At 42.1% G+C, this 21,596-nt stretch overlaps 1 protein-coding gene and 1 pseudogene across 2 annotated transcripts in view; one reads left to right on the forward strand and one right to left on the reverse strand.

Moving 5' to 3' along the window:
- Nucleotides 1-21,596, forward strand: part of ube4a (ubiquitination factor E4A (UFD2 homolog, yeast)) — a 64,877-nt gene that overhangs the window by 12,983 nt on the left and 30,298 nt on the right. For both annotated transcript variants that reach the window (XM_072486446.1, XM_072486447.1), the window contains 9 exons: nucleotides 2,461-2,643; nucleotides 5,223-5,335; nucleotides 8,377-8,529; nucleotides 8,658-8,817; nucleotides 11,319-11,521; nucleotides 13,660-13,851; nucleotides 15,880-16,213; nucleotides 17,447-17,573; nucleotides 18,382-18,689. In XM_072486446.1, coding sequence (XP_072342547.1) covers nucleotides 2,461-2,643; nucleotides 5,223-5,335; nucleotides 8,377-8,529; nucleotides 8,658-8,817; nucleotides 11,319-11,521; nucleotides 13,660-13,851; nucleotides 15,880-16,213; nucleotides 17,447-17,573; nucleotides 18,382-18,689 — 1,773 coding nt within the window. The remainder of the gene's footprint in view (nucleotides 1-2,460; nucleotides 2,644-5,222; nucleotides 5,336-8,376; nucleotides 8,530-8,657; nucleotides 8,818-11,318; nucleotides 11,522-13,659; nucleotides 13,852-15,879; nucleotides 16,214-17,446; nucleotides 17,574-18,381; nucleotides 18,690-21,596) is intronic.
- On the reverse strand, nucleotides 4,534-4,722 carry LOC140397944 (translation machinery-associated protein 7-like; annotated as a pseudogene).

Below are 21,596 nucleotides of genomic sequence, written 5' to 3' on the forward strand. Positions count from 1 at the left end.
ACCATCCTATCAAGTGATGGATTCTAAATCCTAACCACTCATTTATGTAAAAATAGTTGTTCTAGGGACCTGGGAGCCTGTGATAGGTAGTTTTCATTGCTTTTACTGGTACCAGCCCAAAATGTAACTAGATTATTACCGACATCATCTTACCAAAACTAAACACAGTGTCTCTAATTATCTACTCCCCTGAGGGACCTAATTTATGTAAGCAAAATTCCATTAGCCCAACTTTTACAATGCTTTAATTGCACCTCTGTCTCCAAAATGCCTGCCCGGCTTTCAAACCAGTATTTTAAAAAACATGACTGCAGCAGTCACACAATAACCATCAGACCATAAGGCATAGGAGCAGAATTAGGCCACTCGGCCCATTAAGTCTTCTCCGCCATTCAATCATGGCTGATATTTTCTCAACCCCATTCTCCGGCCTTCTGCCCATAACCCTGCTCCCCTTATAAATCAAGACTCAGGTGTTTAACCCTTACTGCACCAACTACATTGAATATGTCTGAAATTCCAACGCTCATCACACAACTCTTCAATTAAACCTCATGTGCCTTGAAGTATCACCATATGTTTTTAGTGATTTACAATCTAATGATGAAGAAGCTGTGCTTCATATGGGCCAGTGTTAGTGGAGAATGTGGTGGCATAATGGTGTTGTCACTGAACTAGTAATCCAGAGGCCCATGCTAATGATCTGGGGCACAGCAGCTGGTGGGATTCAAATTCAGTTAATAATTTGGGATTGAAAAGCTAGTTTCAGTAATGGTCACCATGAAACCATTTCCAATTGTCCTAAAAACCAATCTTGTTCACTTATCTCAAACATCTAACTGCTACTAGGGAATAGAATCTGGCCCCCATGTGTCTGCAGACACACTGCAATGTAGTTGATTCTTAAATGCCAGCGACACCCACATCCCATGATTAAAAAAAGATAGGAAAAGTGAAATTCTAACCTAGCCACTGGTTTGCAAGTCAACCGTTGAAAGTTGAAGTTATGTTTGTTGGAGAAATTCAAACATTTCACCCAGCTTATTGGCAGGTGAGGGTATGTGACAGTTTAGTAAAGTTGAAAGCTTGCATGTGGAATTTTAAATCTCATTTTGGAGTCCGGGATCTCAATATGAGGAGTGTGGGTAGAGCGAGAAGTATTTACGCACTGAGAAAGGGAGCGGGGCCCACTTGCCCAGATAAGGGCATTCATAAACAATCACCCTCTGCCTCACAGCAAAAATATTTTACCGAGAATGTGGTCGAAAGATGCAAGAGAAGCTGTATCTGTTCCTTCAGCAAGCTATGAGAAAGGACAAAGTCTTCCAGCTTTTCTGGAGAGCAGCAGTTAGATGATTGTGATAATGATTTTCCATCATTGTGGAAAATAAATTCTGCAAAAGCTGGAAGAGGTCTTCAGGAAATCAAGGGATGGGGCTGCTTCTCCACTCCCGCCCAGAAGTTCAGACTTTGTGGTGGTCCTTGTCTTTTGTATTTGACGACGTATAATGGTAATGAATAATAGCTATTTGAGCAAGGGGCGAGGGATGTCGATCCCAGAAAATTAAGGCTGCAGTTGTTTGTTTCAGTAGTACCAGAGATCAAGATTGGTTAGGTCCAGGAGGGATATTTACCAAGAAATCTCCAAATTCTGTGGCACATCGTGAAGTGCTTGTATTCTAATCTGACAAGAAATGGGGCCTATGGGACATTACAGAGCAGTCAAGTGCAATATTCTGGGTGATTGTGAGAGATTGTTGGTACAGAAGAAATGCAAATAAGAATTTTACAAAGTAGAAGTAAATGATACAAGTGAAAGCAGAAAGGACTAGGTGGATGAAAAGAGTTTGAGAGGTATATCATATTGAGATTTCATGGCTAGATATGAATATTTAAAACAAGAACAGAGGGTACTGGAAGAACATAGGTCTGGCAGCATATGTGAGGAGAGAAAAGCAGAATTAATGTTTTGAGTTATTTTGGCTCTTTGTCAGAGGTAGCTCAAATTTCTGCCAAGGTTTATATGAACCAAACGATCAGTCTATGCAAATCCATCCATGTAGGGCTGAGTAATTACAGGTGAGACTTCTCTGACTGTAGGAGGGCACTCAGCCTTATTTTGAGTGCTTCCCTATAAAGGGAAACAAATTTGTACTTGTAGGAGGGAGAAGAATGTAGCCTTCTGGGCTGAGGCTACAACTAAGTATGATCTGATGATTGCTAGACATCTGTATGCGCATTTTCCAGAAGGGATCACTGAGCAACAGTTGAGTAGGAATTTGATTGCGTTTTCCCTCCACAGAGTGCCAAGACTTAAAAATCTGCCATGGCTAAAGTCAGCTGAAACAAACTTGGGAAAGGTGCAAACTGTTGTTGGAACTCTGAACATTTATTTATCTTTCAGTGCACACTGAGTCTTTGTGTGATTGCCTATGTTGTTCTTTGTGTGTTACTCCCCAGAATGTCCATTATCTGCTGAAGAAGTTTATGACAGTGAAGATTCAGACATCAGTAGTATTGAGAGCATTGACAATGACTCTATTACAGATGCCAACCGTGCATTTCGCTCTCAAAAGGAAATATGCGAACAACTCAACATCAATCACATGCTTCAGCGCATCTTCCTTATTACACTTGACAACAGTGAGTGTCTAGCAAGTGGATTATTTTTCTTATGAATTTTATGCTCCTCAAGGTGAGGGATGTTAATTCCGAAGAATGGAACAACTTCACTTTCACGCAGCAATGGCAACATCAAAGGTTTTTAGCATAGCTATATTGTTGGTTCAATATAGAGTAGAATTTATCATAGAATTTACAGTGCAGAAGGAGGCCATTTGGCCCATCGAGTCTGCACCGGCCCTTGGAAAGAGCACCCTACCCAAGGTCAACACCTCCACCCTATCCCCATAACCCAGTACCCCACCCAACACTAAGGGCAATTTTGGACACTAAGAGCAATTTATCATGGCCAATCCACCTAACCTGCACATCTTTGAACTGTGGGAGGAAACCGGAGCACCCGGAGGAAACCCACGCAAACACGGGGAGGATGAGCAGACTCCGCACAGACAGTGACCCAAGCCGGAATCTAACCTGGGACCCTGGAGCTGTGAAGCAATTGTGCTATCCACAATGCCACTGTGCTGCCCATAAAGCTCTTCCACTCTTCCCCCCCCCCCCCCCCCCCCCCCCCCCCCCCCCCAATCTGCCTTAACTCCAGTCCTCTAAAGAGCATCTATTACCGCATTGGCGCTATATTTTCCATTCTCACACTCCATTCTGTGTGTTTGCTAGTTTAGGGACACTTGTGCTGCAGAAACAAGACCAATAGGACCAGTGTGCTTTGAAGATTGAGAGGCTCATGAGCCTAAAGCCCAAACTAAATGCATTAGTTGTGGGAATGCTCCCACTGCCTTACGTACTGTCTTGATTCTCCAGCTAATGATCCAAATTTTGGCTTACTGGTTAATTTTGTTTCTTTCTATGGAGTCAGAGTTTTTACAGCACGGAAAGAGGCCCTTTGACCGATCGTGTACATCCGGCCATCAAGCACCTATCTATTCCAATCCCATTTTCTAGCACTTGGCCCATAGCCTTGTATGCTACAGTGTTTCAAGTTCTCATCTAAATACTACTTAAATTTTGAGAGGGTTCCAATCTCTGCCACTCTTTCAGACAGTGAGTCCCAGATTCCAACCACCATCTGGGTGAAAAGGTTGTTCCTCTCATCCCCTCTAAACCCCCTGCCCATTCGTTTAACTCTGGTTATTGACCCCTCTGCTGAAGGGAAAAGTTCCTTCCTATCCACCATACCTCTGCCGCTCAATTTTATACACCTCAATCAGGTTCCCTTCTCAGCCTACTCTGCGCCAAGGAAATTAACCCCAGCCCATCCAGTCTCTCTTGATAGCTATATCTTTGTTTGTCACCTTGTTCCTGGGCAGTGTGCTGATTATTGCTGTCAGCGCCTACTTCTGGACCAATGCCTCACAATGTATCCTTAATAATACCAGACATCGTGGTTACTCATTTGGGAAGAACACCTTCTGCTGCAGGAAAGTTAAAGCAGGCATGGAAATCAGTACATAAGTCAGTTGAAAATAAAAGCACAATACGTTGGAAATACCCAGCAGGTCAGGCAGCATCCGTAGGGAGAGAAATGATGGTTTACATGTCAGGTCATTGATCCTTCCACTAGAATTAGTCTGCATGACTTATTTTGAACTCAGTTTATTTTTTAAAAAGAATCGGGCATGGCATGTGATAAATGTAGTTTGCTTGGGTAAACCTGATGACTTTGTTGGAGTTCTTTATCACCGAGGGCTTTCTTCACCTCCTGACTGGTCTGTTGTTGACTAATCGTTGGTGATTTGTTTTTAAGCAGGAAAAAGCTTTATCTGTGTTTGAATCAAATATACAATTTACAGGAAAGGGTAGAAAAAACAGAAAATAACAAAGGCAAAATAACAAATCCCTCTGGAGATAGTAGTGCAACGTGGACTTGTGTTCATTTTGGACATCCTGTGCTCGTTACTTCTTACCTGACTTTTTGATGACTCCAATACGAAGTGGTCCTTTACCTGCAGCTTTCATCTCGTCAGGCTTTTCCTACTTTCTGCTCTTTTTCTGTTTGAAAGCAAGATCATCCTCATTCACTTCCTTGCTCATTTTCTTTGGTTGTTTCATTGGTTTCATCTTGCTTCCTTCCCGGCCAGACATCATCTTTCTTTCTCTCTGTCTGTCTGTCTGTCTTTGATTATTATTAGTCAATAGCTCAATTATCATTGTATCGTGCAACCACCACGTTATGTAGAAGGTAAGCTAAATGAACCTCAGATTTTCTTTCACCTAGCGATTCTTACGGTTCCTTATATGACTGGGGAAATGCAGCAATCAAATTTTTAAAAATACGTTTTATTCATCTTTACAAAATGTCTTTAAATGAAAAATTATTCCAAATGAACAAAGTCTGAGCAATTTATTGCCGTTTCCTGTTGCACTTCTACCTGTTTGATCCTGCAAATGCTCATTTATATTATTTGTTGCAATGCTTCACAATCTCTTCCTGCTACCCACTGTTTCCTACTTTTTCCCATTTTCACTCACTTTGCATTAAACTGTAACATTAATGTTCACCTAAGAAGAATATCTGAGGCCTGTCGCTCAGCTCAGACTGTTGATGAATTTATGTTGAGGTACTTTGGATGGTGTGTTTCTAGGTGACCCCAGTCTGAAGGGAGGGAATGGGATTCCACACCGCTGTGTTTTCTTGGAGGATCTGGCCACTGACCTGGATGGCCAGGACTGGCTGGACATGAGCAATGTGGAACAGGTACTAATATTTTAAAACTGTTGACGTTCTTTTTGTTGCCTGGAAGGTATGTTTTTATTTTCTATCTTGGGAAGTTGTTTTCTGAATACTGCTGTGCCCTAAACTATTGCAACTCTGTGTGATGTAGTATTAAGCCATGCAATCCAGAAGAGCATGAGCTTGTAGCACCTAAACATCTGGACTGGATTAACTGATATTGGCTGTGGGGAGAATGAAATGTTTATGCATGGTGGTCCGATGACTGTGTTGCAGGCTTGGTGGACCAGCTGGCCTTTTCTTGCCCATCAATTTTGTATGTCTGTATCTCAGTCAGTCCAGCAGGAACACTACAAGTTGCCTTTGTGCCCCTGGGATTGAGAGGAGAAATCATAAGCTCTGCTCCTGATGGTTGTCCAGTGCCCTGGGAGAGCCCAGCTGAGCACATGATCTGATTTAACTTTGAAGTTTTCCACGGGCAAATAGCCTGCTAATAATCACTCACATGACAAATGGAATTTCACTGAGTGTTAGAGGGTACCTATTGCCTGTGGAACCCTGCAAGAAATAAGTCCTTGGCAAGAAAATTGGGCCAAATGAAACCATTTGAGTATCACCTTGAATCCTTCAACTGGACAAAATGATGGCACCAGAAAAGTATAGATTATTGCTCATGTACTGATTCACTGCCTAAATTATTTACTGGTCATGGGACTATTAAATCTGTTTTGGTAATGATTCAGTGATCTGTTAGTTTCTTTTTAGTAACAATTTCAGCAGGGAAAATAAACGGTTAGCACATAATGTGTCCTGATGGCTCATGCTCACCTTATGCTTTTTGAACTAGCCTTAAATACACCAGATGATTTCTTATTGCTGGGAATATTTGACGAGAAGGTATAGATTATGATCAGGATTGAGAGATTCCTCCAATGAGTTGTATCCATTGTAGAATGGGAAATTGCGGTGTAAACTATGCAATGTAGTATACCAATAAAACACAGAGCGCCGTGGAAGTGTTGTATTTTTGGTAACAGACCAGAAAGTCCCTAGTTTGATTCTTGACCTCTACCACAATAGTTGACCTCACCTAGGGCAGCAATTACTAAAAGAAAAATGTGTTAACATTTTACAAAAGTTTATTCATCCATTTAGCGTACCCTTCCATACCTTCCATTAGGTTCCTAACTGAGATTCTGGAACAAATACACTGTATCCCCATATCTACAGAAAGTTCCTTCATCATTTTTTAATAAAATTGCCATAGTTTTATATTCTACCACCCCTGCTGGTAATCTTTTTCAGATTTTGATCACCCTCCTAACTTTAAAAAAAATTGGGTATACTTCCTATTTTATTTTGATTCCTGTATTTTTAAACTCCACCAGCTAGTTGTTGTACTGTGCCCAACAGAAGAACTCCCCTGGTTCCAGTTCGTAGAACCATAGAGCAAAAAGATTGAGGATATTTGACTGGAGGTGTTTAAATTCATGAGTGGTCCGGACAGAATAGATAGGGACAATGTTCCCATTGGCAGAAAGGTTGAGAACCAGAGGACACCAATTTAAGGCAATTGGCAAAAGAAGCAATGGCTACAGGAGAAAAAAAACTATTTTATGCAGCGTGTGGTTAGGATCTGGAATGCACTGCCTGAGATTTTGATGGAGACAGATTCGATGGAATGCAGATTCAGTCGAGACCTTCAAAGGAGAATTGGATAATTATCTGATGTGAAACAATTTGCAAGCTACCGGGAAACAGCAGAGAGTGGAACTAGGTGAGTTCTTGTAAAGAGCTGGCACAGGTGCACCAGGTTGAATGGCTGCCTCCTATGCTGTAACCATTCTCTCATTCTGTATCCAGCTGAGCCTCTGTTTCTCCCAAGTAAATGTGCTAATTGTTGGGAAATCTCTCTATAACAAAGAGCTCTTAGGCTAGATCCCATTCTGGCCTCTCCTGTACAAAATAGTGCTGATGATGAACAAAGTCTTGTATCTCATCAGTGTGGGTTTGATTCTCTCTTTGGCCTCCAAGATAGATGGACAGTGACAACTTATTTGCTCACCACTTTTTTCTTAAAGGACAACTAGTTTCTGGATAAAACATTTTACTTCCTCAACTCTGAGTCAATCAAGGCCAAAAACTTATTGCAATGTAGATTTGCATTTGCCATAAATGTGTGCTTCATAACTCTGTTCTGTAATTTATGTTTTCACATCTGTAATTTGACAATTGGCAGCCATCCTATGTCTGTAAGTATCATGGCGGCTCTCCAAATTGAATTCCTTTAAGAAAAAGAAAAATTGCTTGGAATGCATTTTCTGCTTATACGCATTTAGATCTTGGATCGAGAAATTCACACATTACAATTCAAAAATAGAACAATCCGGTGCTCTGATCAGGACCTTAAGCCAGTGATAATGAACTCTTAAGTATTGATTAATTTTTAACAGGTTTTGTTCGACCATAAACTGTTTCAGGTAACTTATGATCCATTTGACCCAAGTTTTGTTCTGAAATACTTTGAGCTGTGAGAAGGCACTAGTAAAAACAAGTCTTTTGTTTTTAAAACTTTTTGCTTATTCACGGGATGTGGGCATTGCTGGCAAGACAAGCATTTATTGCCTATCCTTAATTGCCTTTGGGAAGCTTAAAATGGAAGAACATAGTTATGTTTTAAACTTGGTTTCAAATTGTACTTTTTAATTGAAGTAAATTAATGGTTAACTAGGTTCTAGCGCAGAAACTTGCATGTTTGCTTTTCTGTTAAGCTACAACTTGTAGAGAGTCCTGGTTGTAGCATAAAATGTTCTGTAGTTGACATAGAGTACAGTTCAGTTGCCTGTCTACTGGCAGCATGTCCTACAGTGACAGCACCTGTTCAGACTATATTTAACATGTTATATATTGAGCTTGGATCAGCATTTTGCCTTAACCTGTGGTTAGGGAATTGAGAACAATGGGAGTGAATGAGAAATGATCTTGGACCTGGAATTGTGTACTTGGATTGGGGCCTGAATACATCTATGTAGTCACTGATGATGAATCTTGGGTTTTTCTAATAGGCTTTGTTCACTCGGATGCTGCTTCCAGAACCTGGGCCTCGCTTGATCTCCATGACTTCAGGGAATGTTATTAATATGTCAGCCGATCGAGATGCCGGAGAGAAGGATGTTATTAGATACCTATTTGCTTGTTTTCAAAGAGTAAAAGGAGAGGTATGTACATCTGAGGGTCCTACAATTACTCAGTTCCCCTGGTTGATTTTATTTTTTGTCTGCTCTCTCTCATCATCCTCTCCTGCCTATGAAAGCTCGACTTCCTCTGAAATATATTTTCTCAACAGATTACAAAGGTCCCGGAAAACCTTTTGACTTATGCGCTTCGTTGTAAGGTGCTGACTGTGTCTAACACACATACGGTCCTCCTGACACCCGAGATCTACGTCAATCAGAATATTTATGAACAAGTAGTTGATTTGCTTCTTGAAGGAGTAAGTGGACCACGTAAGTAAATAATTCCATTATCTCTCTGTACTTGCATATTTGTTTGCAACATGCTGAATGGGACTGAATTACATAGTATGTATCGGGGGGGGGGGGGGTCTATTTGTATTTTGAAATAAGAATTTTCAGTACAGTGTCTTTCCCAACGTTAGGACAATGTCCTAAGGTGCTTCACAGCCAATGAATGGTTGAAGTGATCAGCAGTCACAATCTAGTGGGTGAATGACGTCCTTCAAAACTGGTCATTTTATTACTTGAAACATTATCTTTAGTAAGTAAGTAATACATTACTTTATGCTGTAGGTTGCTGGATAACAGAATGTTTTGCCACAATGAGTGGTTGATACAGCAGCCATTGCAACCTTGATATTTACGGCTAAGGAAGGTACAGGTCTATGGGGGAGGGAATGACAGTGATTTGGTTATGCTAGCTTTAAAAGTTGTTTGTGTTTTGCTGTGAGTTCCTATGTGCCAATATCTGGCAACCTGGGCTTTGCATGGGCCTAAACAATGGCCGTGTTTTGATTACATTAGTGTAAGTGCCCTTCCTGTTGATTCCCTTATTTCCCTTTCTTTATTTTTTTGCCGTTATCATTCTGATCCATGGATGCTTAATGGACATGTATCTTTCAGTCAAACAGCAGAGAAAATGAAGAATTCAAGAAGTTGCAACATAGTATATGGTGCCAGTTTTCGAGCAGCAAACCTCAGACTTTGTGGCACCCGAGAGATGGGGTGGGATTGGTTGGCTGGTGGCCAATGAATTCTCTTTTCTCTCTCCTCTCTGTTCTCTCTCCTCTCTTCTCTCTCTGTCTTTTCTCTCTCTCTGTTCTCTCTCTTTTCTCTCCCCTTCTCTGTCCCCTCTCCTTTCTCTTCTCTCTCTCGTTTCCTCTCTCTTCTTTCCTCTCTTTCTTTTTCTTCTCTCTTTTTCCCTCCTCTCTCTTTCTCTCCTCTCCTCTCTCTCTCTCTCTCCTCTCTCTTTCTCTCCTCTCTTTCTCTCCTCTCTCTCTCTCTCTCTATTTCTCCCCTCTCTCCTCTCCTCTTTCTCTACTCTCTCTTTCCTCACCGCTCTTTCTCCTCTCCTCTCCTCTCCCTCTCCTCTCTTTCTCTCCTCTCCCTCTTTCTCTCCTTTCTCTTTCCCTCTTTCTATCCTCTCTCTTTCTATCCTCTCTCTTTCTATCCTCTCTCTTTCTATCCTCTCTCTTTCTATCCTCTCTCTTTCTATCCTCTCCTCTCTCTCTTTCTATCCTCTCCTCTCTCTCTCTTTCTATCCTCTCCTCTCTCTCTCTTTCTATCCTCTCCTCTCTCTCTTTCTTTCTATCCTCTGCTCTCTTTCTATCCTATCCCCCCCTCTCTTTTGATCCTCTCCTCTCTCTCTTTCGATCCTCTCCCCTCTCTCTTTCAATCCTCTCCTCTCTCTCTTTCAATCCTCTCCTCTCTCTCTTTCAATCCTCTCCTCTTTCTCTTTCAATCCTCTCCTCTCTCTCTTTCAATCCTCTCCTCTCTCTCTTTCTCTCCTCACTCTTTCTCTCCTCTCTCCAGAAAAGCTGCTGTATTTCTGAAACTTCAGCAACCTGAATGAATCTACAGTGAAAACCATTACAGATTGGAAATCTCAACCTGAAAGCCTGGTTTGAGGAATGTGTGCTAGAAACAAGCATCTGAAACAAGACTCATCCTTCACTTATCATTTTACCCCTCTTCTCCTCTCTGAGTTTGTCTGTCTTTGTGTGTGTGTGTGTAGAGGGTGGGGCGGGTTAAGAATTAGATAATAGTTAACCTGTTGTATTTGTTGAATATTCAATTATAGTTCTTGTTATTAATGAACTTAATTGTGTTTAAATTTACAAATCTGGTGGCTGTAATTATTAGGCAGCTAAGGGCAAAGACTTTGGGTATTTTTCTAAGAATTATTTGTTAATTCAATTGTGTTGTGACTCTGGGTCAAGTGGGGGCTGGAATTGACCGCACACTAGCCCAGGGTGTGGTAACATTAGTTCTTGGCAAGATTCCGGCCAAACAACTTATATTGCCATAGTGAGCAAGTAGATTCCTCTTCAAACCTTATACTAACAATATAATTTAAAACTCTTCAAGAAATGGCTGTTACTTTACTAATTTGATGCCATTTAAACGTGGCCAAGTAATACTTTAAAGATCACAGTACGTATGGACGAGGAAGACGATTTGGCTCATCGACTCAAAATTAATCAGCAGTTTCTCTCTCCTCTCCCCATCCCCATGACAATTTTGAATTATTTTATAAATAATTCCAGAGGTGTTGCCTCCACAATCTTATCCCAAAGTTATTCCATGTACTAATCACTTTTTGCATGAAGAAAATCTTTGCTGTCAATGCCGAGAATGCCTTTACCAGTGAAACAAAAACTCTGCAGTTTATGTACCGCTCACTCATTTTTATCATTTACTTTTCTTTATCATTTACTATATTTTATATCTTCCATGCGACAGACAGTGTGATCTTTCTGTTACTTATACAGAATTTGAAGATGTTACCGAATTTATGGATGATGTGATAGCTACCTTAAAGACCGATGAAGAGGTCCGGACATTCAATGAAGTCATGTTTCCAGTGTTAGACATTTTATTGCGGCGCATCAAGGAGTTGGACCTTTGCCACATCATGCTATATGGTTACCTGGACATTCTCCTTTATGTCTCCCGACAGCCTGAGCTGGCACAGGTAAGAATTTTCTAAATAATTCTCTGATTTATAAGGTCAGCTGCTATGGTACTTCTCCCTGATTAACTTGGTGTCTGCCTTGTGTGGAAATCCGTCTAGAGCTTCTGATAGTACGGTATGGAATATAACGCTTGTGTGTCACTCTACTCTGCAAAACCCATATAACATAGACGAGTGACCAAGTTTGGGAACTGTTAAGTATCTTTAAGGATACTACTTGACTTCGCCTAACATAATCGTACCTTTATTAGTACAGAACATTTGTAAACTTTATGATACACCCCCTTCCCATTTAAGCATTTGCTTGAAGAGTTTGAGAACTGTTGATCCAGTTTAATCTACCAGTCATCAGCGATATCCTGTGTAATGAGGACCAGCTTGATCAGGTATCAGATCAACTGAGGATCAAGTGGGGAGGCGAAGGTGGAGTTGTAGTGGGATTGTCACTGGACTAGTTAACCAGAGACCCAGAGTAACGCTCAGGGGTCCCAGGTTCAAATCCCGTCACTGCAGATGGTGAAATTTGGATTAAATAAAAATCTGGAATTAAAAGTCTAATGATGACCGTGAAACCATTGTCGATTGTCATAAAAACCCATCTGGTTCACTAATGTCCTTTAGGGAAGGAAATCTGCCGTCCTTACCTGGTTTGGCCTACATGTGACTCCAGACCCACAGCAATGTGGTTTACTCTTAACTGTCCCCTCAAGAGCAATTAGGGATGGGCAATAAATGATGGCACCGTCTGCGACGCCCATGTCCCATGAACAAATTTAAAAAAAATCATATTCGAGCCAGGTGGACGACTCCTCAGTTGCCTCGTAACTTCACCTCTCTCCTTACCGAGCAGGATAGTCACAAGACAATGGGAGCCATGCATTGTGGTGTGAGGTCTTAATCTCTGAAGAAAAATTCTTAGTTTCTTCTGCCAAAGTACTAATGCTGCTTGTAGTGCCATTAGACACTCCTACCTACACTACTACTGAAGGTAAAACCCCCTGAAATAAACTGGTTGAAGTTAGCGAGATGACAATGGGTTCTAACTTAAACTCAAAATCTGAGCACAGCCAATAGAGTGGCTGTTCTTGTGCTTTTAAGTTGTGTTTAATCCTCATAAACTGTGACATTTTGGACCAGGAATTAGATCCATCTCTAATTAGTGTAAACAATGTTCCCTGTGTGCTGTTGTCAATCATCGATAAGCGACTCCAAACAGCTAACGTAAGACGTAATTTTATTTTGTTATTGTTGGGAGCCTGGTCCACTGGGAATGCAGATCAGAAAGTGGGATACAAGTTGTGCACTATTTTCTGATTAGCTTTAATGAATGGAAAGCTGTGCTCAGCACACACATCCAAATGTCTGATTTGCAGTACTACAGGTTCCCATGTCTGCAAGGTAGAGTTTGAAAATGACTCTCTAAAATATATAATCTTTATTGTCACAAGTAGGTTTACATTAACACTGCAATGAGGTTACTGTGAAAAGCCCCTCGTCGCCACATTCCGGCGCCTGTTCGGGTACACGGAGGGAGAATTCAGAATTCTCAGCTGGTACGGGAATTGAACCCGCGCTGCTGGCCTTGTTCTGCATCACAAACCAGCTGTCTAGCCCACTGAGCTAAACCAGCATTACCATATATCAGTGACTCACAATTAAAACCTCACAAAACAAACAAGCAGGCTATGGGGAGGAAAGCTGCCCTTGAATCAGCATCCCTATATTTTCCTCCCTCTTCTCCAGAAATGTCTGATTTGTATTGGAGAATGATTTCCTGGATGCTCATTGTCCTCTGGTGCATGGCTCAGGCTATATGCGAAGCTGTATATTAGGGATGCATCTTCATTGGTCATGATCTTACCTTTCCCAAGATTTTACAAGTGCACTTTCCAGCAGGTTCACTGATTGGTGACAAGGAAGAGAAAACTGATTTTTGAAAAGAAGTTCGAGGTAGAGGTTCAGTCCATTTATCTGTACCATGCATCTGGGAATTTCTACTCTTAATGTGTGTAGGGTGTTTTCCTGTGAAAAAGTGTAAAAATAAAATTTACATCGCAAGGATGAAGATTTAAGTTCCACACACATTTTTTGAAACCTTCAGTTTCAATGAAATGATTGCCAAGTATCTCCTTCAACAGGTTTTCTTGAAGCATATTGAACCAAAGGATCCAAAAAACGGTAACCAATATCAGCAGACCCTGCTGGGAACCGTCATGAACATGTCCTGTTTACTGAAAACTCCGGGATTGGTGGAGAATCATTTGTACTTTTTGAATCCCTCGAGGTCCAGTCCTCAGGAGATCAAAATTCAAGAAGCAAACATTCACCAGGTGGGCCTTGGACAAGTTGTGTTCTTGACAGGCTGTGATGTTGTGTAATATTCCTCCCCATCCATCCAGTCTGAATGGTTGTGCGCTGTCTCATGCTGAATAGGTGGGCTGTATCCATGACTGTAAAGATCAATCATGTTCTAGCTGGCGGAAGGCCCAAATATAATGCACAATACAAAATGTTCAGAACCAACCCATCAGTAAAAGAATGTTGCCTTCAGTTTCTCTCCTCCTACCTCCCTCTCAACATTCAAAGTTGTAGTATGACAATCAAGTTCTTGGAACGCTCAGGTTATTTTATGCGTCTTTCCACTCGACCCAATCTGAGGTCAATTCTAATACACGGCACTGCTAAGTTTGGATAGCTGATAAGAAAACTGGATTTGAACATGAGGCCTTCTCGGTCTGTAATTATTGGGTTCCTTAATTGGATAATATGTAAATGCATCACTTGAGCATTTCTTCAATTTGCTGTGATGTTACAGTTTAGCGCTTTTTAAAATTCAATTTTATTTTGTCTTGGACAGGCTCCCTCCTGATCCTAACCATGTACTGATGGCTGGCCACTGATTATTCTGTATCATTGATTTAACTCCATTTCAATTTCTCTGTCCTACCTGCTGAGAATTTCTGCAGCAGCTTTTAAGTCTGTTTATCTGATGTTAACTGTCCCTTGGGTATCAGCTGTGGCTCAGTTGGTAACATTTTGCCTTTAAATGAGCTGATTGGGGTTCAAATCCCACTATATGCTTGAGCTTCTAATCTGGGTTGACGCTTCAGTGCGAGGGACTGCTACATTGCTGAATGTTAAATTGAGGCCCCGTCCACCAGCTCAAAAGGCATAATTTGAAGAAGAGCAGTAGTTGCAATAGTTTCCTAATTAGCATCACTCCCTCTCTTTCATTTGCTCCTTGTGGGGCTGTGCAAGTTCGCTGCCGCACTTGCCTAGGTAACAGCAATAAATTGTCCATTGGCTTTAAAGTCCTTTGGGACATCTCAAGGATGTGATGAGGCACTGAATAAATAACTTGTATTGCAGTACGTTCATCAAGACCATACAGTAGGTGATGGCTCAATTCCTATATAAATGTCATGCTTGTTGTATACATGACTTGAATATCTATATGTATGTTTTGTTCTAAATCTTTGTCTCCAATCTATTTGTTGTCATTCCATTCGCACCAGAATTTACTGTTGCCTGGGACATTAAATTGTGCAACGGCAGCTTCCCCACCAATCACGTGTTGGCTTTCCTACAGGTTGCTTCAGGTGTATTTTTGTTTACACAATCTAAGGCAGCACGGTAGCATTGTGGATAGCACAATTGCTTCACAGCTCCAGGGTCCTAGGTTCGATTCTGGCTTGGGTCACTGTCTGTGCGGAGTCTGCACATCCTCCCCGTGTGTGCGTGGGTTTCCTCCGGATGCTCCGGTTTCTTCCCACAGTCCAAAGATGTGCAGGTTAGGTGGATTGGCCATGATAAATTGCCCTTAGTGTCCAAATTGCCCTTAGTGTTTTACACAGAATTTTACAGTGCAGAAGGAGGCCATTCGGCCCATCGAGTCTGCACCAGCTCTCGGATAGAGCACCCTACCCAAGCCCACACGTCCACCCTATTCCCTTAACCCAGTAACCCCACCAAACACTAAGGGCAATTTTGGAGACTAAGGGCAATTTAGCATGGCCAATCCACCTAACCTGCACGTCTTTGGACTGTGGGAGGAAACCGGAGCACCCGGAGGAAACCCACGCAGACACTGGGAGAACGTGCAGACTCCTCACAGACAGTGACCCAGCAGGGAATCGAACCTGGGACCCTGGCGCTGTGAAGCCACAGTGCTAACCACTTGTGCTACTTGTTGGGTGGGGTTACTGGGTTATGGTGATTGGGTGGAGGTGTTGACCTTGGGTAGGGTGCTCTTTCCAAGAGCCGGTGCAGACTCGATGGGCCGAATAGCCTCCTGCACTGTAAATTCTATGATAATCTTTGGGAAAGATGTTCAAAATGTTCTTGCTTTCATTTTGCAGTTCATGGCGCAATTGCATGACAAAATCCACCAGATTCTACGGAACCTCATCCAGCTTTCCCCGGATACCAAACATTGTATCCTCTCCTGGCTCGGAAACTGCCTCCACGCCAACTCAGGACGGACGAAAATCTGGGCCAACCAGATGCCCGAGCTCTTCTTCCAAATGTACGCATCGGACGCCTTCTTCTTGAACCTTGCTGCTGCTTTGCTAAAACTCTGTCAACCCTTCTGCAAACCAAAGTCTCCTAAGCTGCTGACCTTCAACCCTACTTATTGTAGCTTGAAAGATTTGAATGAAGAGGAACGGAAAAGCAGAAACGTGCATATCAAAGGTGTGGGCTGAGCAGTAAATGGATGACTGTTGCTTTTAGCTGTCCCGTTTTTCAGGGCAATTGGTTGACATCAGTATCTGATCTTGCACAAACGCTTGATTCACCGTACTACTTTTGTTGTTAAAATATCTCTAGCTGTCTCTGTTGAAATCAACAGACTTGCAATCGATAGCATGGAATTAAAAACTATATCAGTTAGTGATAAATGAGTTCCCTGGTGGAGTTGCACTGCCCCACCTGATGTTCATAGTTCACACTGTGGTCTTTGTCAAAGGCATGAGTCAATTTTGACTTTAAAAAATGTAGCCGATTGTTTCAGTGGTTTTCAGATTTTTCCCATTTTGGGAAAGCCTCCATGAATGTTGTCATACTGCAACAGATCCCATGCAAACATTGGCACACTCTGGGATTCTCCAGTGTTGGCATTTGAAAGATTGAGCGACCCAAATGAAAACAGTGCCATCGCTGGAAGAAATTTATATTTAATATTTGTATGCAGCAAAAGAAATGAGGTGGTTAATGGATCAGCATACATAGTTCTGATCTGACCTCTAGTTCTGTGTGCCGGCCAATTCTCCCTTCCATGTGACCAAAACAAAAAGCTCGGGCATTTCGCCGGCGGGTCGGGTCGTTTGTGCAAATAGCTGCTGTATTCTCCCTTTCACGTGACCAAAACAAAGAGCTCGGGCATTTTGTCAGAGGATCGGGTCATCTGTGCAAATAGCTGCTGTATTCAGCAGCATAACTTTTCGCACTTAGTTACGGGTGGTTGGTCAAAATAGCAATTTCTGGGAGCGAGGAGGTGGGTTGGGTGGTGGCAGACAATATCCTGTGGTTTTAATGTGGAACCAAGAGGCAAGAACGCACCTGCAGTCCTGGCTCCACACTGATAAGCATCAGACTCCATACAGGGCAAACCCTGTTCGTATCAGAGGCATTAGACATCTTATTTGCATCTAATAACTCTTTGAGGCGTAACTCTTGGGCGCATCTTTTGAGACCAGTATAGCAAGCTGCATGCATGTAGATTTCCTGCTGGACTCCTCAGTGCCAATTTTAATGCCTGTGAATCAGACGTAGCCTCATTGAATTCCTAGGTCATGATATTTTAAGCATATAGAGCAGTTGTGTAAATGCTGTTATATTCCTGCAAAGGGTTGTATTTTAGGATTTTTTTTTTTTTTAAAGGAACATCTATTTTTTAATGAAGGTTTTTTTATTTCTTCACCTCAGGCTTGGACAAGGAGACCTGTTTGATCCCAATACCTCAGGGACTGGAACCATCTTTCGCTCAAACGTACAACCTGGTCACGGAGAATTTAATCTTGACTCAGTTCGCCTTACACCTGGGTTTTCACAGGTACTGAGAGTGTGTATATAGGATGAACAATAAGAAATTGTAAACCAGAAAGTGCATCAAAAGTGAAACTTGAGTTATGTCTCTGGGCATGTGTGTTTTTGCTCCTCCTGGGGAAATGGGAAAAGGCTTTCCCGGCATTCCATTGGTCATCTCCTAAGGGGAATCAAAAGGCCTCTTGGGGACAAAGTGATAAGGGAAAGTGTTATTTAATCGAGCGTGGGGAGGGTGGAGGGCACAGTGGCTGATAGTCAAGGTGGAAAGTGAAGAAAGTTTCTTCAGCCATCCCCCTGACTCCTTTAATTCTCTTCCATTCCCAATGTTTAAAATAGCGGAAAATCTTTTTTTAACACATCTTTTAAAATGGACATTGATGTTTTAATGAACATTCATTTATATCCATGAAGCTTGAGTCGCCAGCTTGCGCAGCAAGTAGAAGTGCATTGTGGGGCATTGTGTAAAACCTTGTTTTTATTCCCTGCGCTTTTAAAGAAATTTCAATTTCAATTCTTTCCCCCTCCCTCTCCAGGAGACATGGGACAAGGCTTTCCCATCAGTTAACTCCTATCGGAAGATGGGAACCATCTTGGGGGAGAAGGAGATTCAGTGAAAAATATTTTTCTTAAATAAGTGTCTGGAGGAAGGCAAATGTTTAATTTCAAGCATTGGAAAAATAGTGTTGCCTTCGGAAACCGTCCAGCCAACAACACAATCATCCTTGACATCCTGCTTCTATGGAGTCCCTCTGTAAGCACCCTGCCTCTGCGGGGTTAGCCTTTTGATGCTAAAGCTGTGTTCTTTCCTTTCGCAGGTTACACGATCAAATGGTGAAGATGAATCAGAGCCTGCACCGGCTGCAGGTTGCCTGGAGGGAGGCACAGCAGTCCGCCAGCCCAGCCGCAGAAAATCTCCGCGAACAATTTGAACGGTTGATGACTGTGTATTTATCGACGAAAGCAGCTGCCACAGAGCCTCAGATGCTCCAGAACTGTATGAACTTGCAGATTTCCACCACAACGATATTGGTGCAATTTTCTCTAGGGAATCGAGGAACAGACTACATGGAGGTGACCTTCCCTCTTCTGGACTTGGAGTACTGCATGCTTTCTCATGTACCAGGTATATAGCATGCCATTAACAGAGATTTGGTCATCTTGGTGACGATAGCGGTGGATGCTGGGTCAATTAAAATTTTCAAGACTGAGACCTATTACATTTGTGGGCAAGGGTATTCAGGGATGTGGAATATGTGGAGTTCAAGTAGAGTGCTGGACAACATACATTTATCCTTCAACCAACATTACTAAAACAGATTATCTGGTCATCATGTTTCTGTTTGTGGAATCTTGCTGTGTGCAGGTTGACTGATGTGTTCCCTATAAGTGATGATGTGGAGATGCCGGCGTTGGACTGGGGTGAGCACAGTAAGAAGTCTTACAACATCAGGTTAAAGTCCAACAGGTTTGTTTCAAACACTAGCTTTCGGAGCACAGCTCCTTCCTCAGGTGAATGAAGAGGTATGTCCCAGAAACATATATATAGTCAAATTCAAAGATGCAAGACTGCTTAGAATGCGAGCATTTGCAGTTAATTAAGTGTTTACAGATCCAGAGATAGGAGTAACCCCAGGTTAAAGAGGTGTGAATTGTTACTGTTCCCTATAAGTGACTACACTTCAAAAGTACCACATTGCTTGAAAAGTGCTTTGGTCAACTTGAGGTCATGAAAGTCGCTGTAGAAATGCAAGACTTTATGACCTAGTTGAATAATGGATCAGGCTTGAAGGGCCAAGTGTCCTCATCCTTATCCTCTGTTCTAGAGCGTGGGTTCACCTTTGGACAGTGCATTACAGTGAAACTATTTGTGGTTTTGTTAACCATCTGTTTATATTGTTAAATAGTCTTTTGTCAGTGAGTGTCTTAGTAAAGGGAATCTCTTGCTCTTCATGTCTGTTTTGTGATCCCAGTTGATGTTATAACTGGACGGGAAGATCCCAGAATGAAACCCTGGCTCATAAGACCGTAACTTTTACTTTTTTTATGAAACGCTGAGGAACAGAGTCACAGGACCGAAAGAGAAAATGCTGGAAAATCTCAGCAGGTCTGGCAGCACCTGTAGGGAGAGGAAAGAGCTAATATTTCGAGTCCAATGACTCTTTGCCAAAGCAAATTTGTCAGATTCCAGCATCCGCAGTAATTTGCTTTTATGCCGAGTCACAGGACAACTTATTAGTTTTAACAACAAGAAAAAGGAATGTATTAAACATTAAAAAATAGGATTATAATGCAATACTTCTTTACTACCACTTTAGTTTAACAATTACACACCGGTTTTAGGATTAACATGAGATACAAAGTGCATCTGAAACTACATTAGTCTCATGAACATACAAATCCCTTTTAAGCACACAAGTTGTGGTAAGACACACTCCTCTCTGATCCCAAGTGTCTGTGGATTTATCCACAAAATCCCCCCAGATTATTTTTTAAAAAAAAACATTTTATTAAGGTATTTATAATTTTATAATAATAACATTAACAACAACAGTAAACAATGCAAATCCAAATATAAACATATTGCTTAAATCATCTCCATCCCTAACACGTTCCTCCTACCCGAAACAGAAAATAGCCTAACCCCCCCCCCCTTAAATTTTTTGCCTCTGCTGATAGTTAATTTTCCCCGAAGAAGTCGACAAACTTCTTCACCTCTGGACGAACCCTAGCATTGGCCCTCTTCGGGCGAACTTGATTTTCTCAAGACTGAGAAACCCAGCCATGTCGCTAACCCAGGTCTCTAATTTCGGGGACTTTTGAGTCCGTTCACACTAGCAATATCCGTCTCCGGGCTACCAGGAAGGCAAAGGCCAAAACGTCAGCCTCTCTTGCCCCCTGTACTCCCGGATCTTCCGACACTCCAAAAATCGCCACCTCTGGACTCGGCGCCACCTCTGGACCCGGCACCACCTGTGTTTTTAGTACCGTGGATAGAATCCCCTAAGCTTCAGGCATGCCCAAAACATATGGACATGATTTGCTGGCCTCCCCGCACACCTCGCACACCTGTCCTCTACCCCAAAAAACTTGCTCGTCCGGGCCACCGTCATGTGTGCCCGGTGAACTACCTTAAATTGTATCAGGCTGACCCCCAGATTATTCTTATACCGTGAGCCACCTTGTCTCACTGGACTATGGTTTCCATGCGAGGGATTTCAAATTCCGTTTTCAAAAGTTACACTTTCAAATCTTCTTTTAAATTATGCTTTCCCTCTGCTGCACCCATCAAGGTTTCGCTTTCAGGTTTTATACCTCTCCCTTCACGTTTCCATTGTCTTAAAGGCTTTTTCACTAACTTTGAGGTCCAGCCACCAATTTCCACAATCATTTCAAATAATGTCTCCAAACTGTACTAACGTCTCACAAACCTTAACACTACTGCAGATATCTTTCTGGCCTCTCACGATCCAATGCCCTTTCAAGTAATCTGTTCTGGCTCCCAGTTTCCTCTGTTCTGTTAACTCCAGACTTCCTGGAACCTTAATTTCTCTAGTTTCCTTAACTAGCTGGACTTTATATTTCTGGCATCTGTTTTCTTAACCATTACCCCTTACTGTGGCCTTACATAGGTACAAAGAAGATAGGAGCAGGAGGAGGCCTTTTGGCCCTTCGAGCCTGCTCCGCCATTTATCACGATCATGGCCGATCATTGGATTGGATTTGTTTATTGTCACGTGTACCGAGGTACAGTGAAAAGTATTTTTCTGCGAGCAGCTCAACAGATCATTAAGTACATGGAAAGAAAAGGGAATAAAAGAAAATACATAATAGGGCAACACAAGGTATACAATGTAACTACATAAGCACCGGCATTGGATGAAGCATACAGGGGTGTAGTGTTAATGAGGTCAGTCCATAAGAGGGTCATTTCGGAGTCTGGTAACAGCGGAGAAGAAGCTGTTCTTGAGTCAGTTTGTGCGTGTTTTCAGACTTCTGTATCTCCTGCCCGATGGAAGAAGTTGGAAGAGTG

This window comes from Scyliorhinus torazame, chromosome 21, assembly GCF_047496885.1.
Source record: "Scyliorhinus torazame isolate Kashiwa2021f chromosome 21, sScyTor2.1, whole genome shotgun sequence".
NCBI classification, from domain to species: domain Eukaryota; kingdom Metazoa; phylum Chordata; class Chondrichthyes; order Carcharhiniformes; family Scyliorhinidae; genus Scyliorhinus; species Scyliorhinus torazame.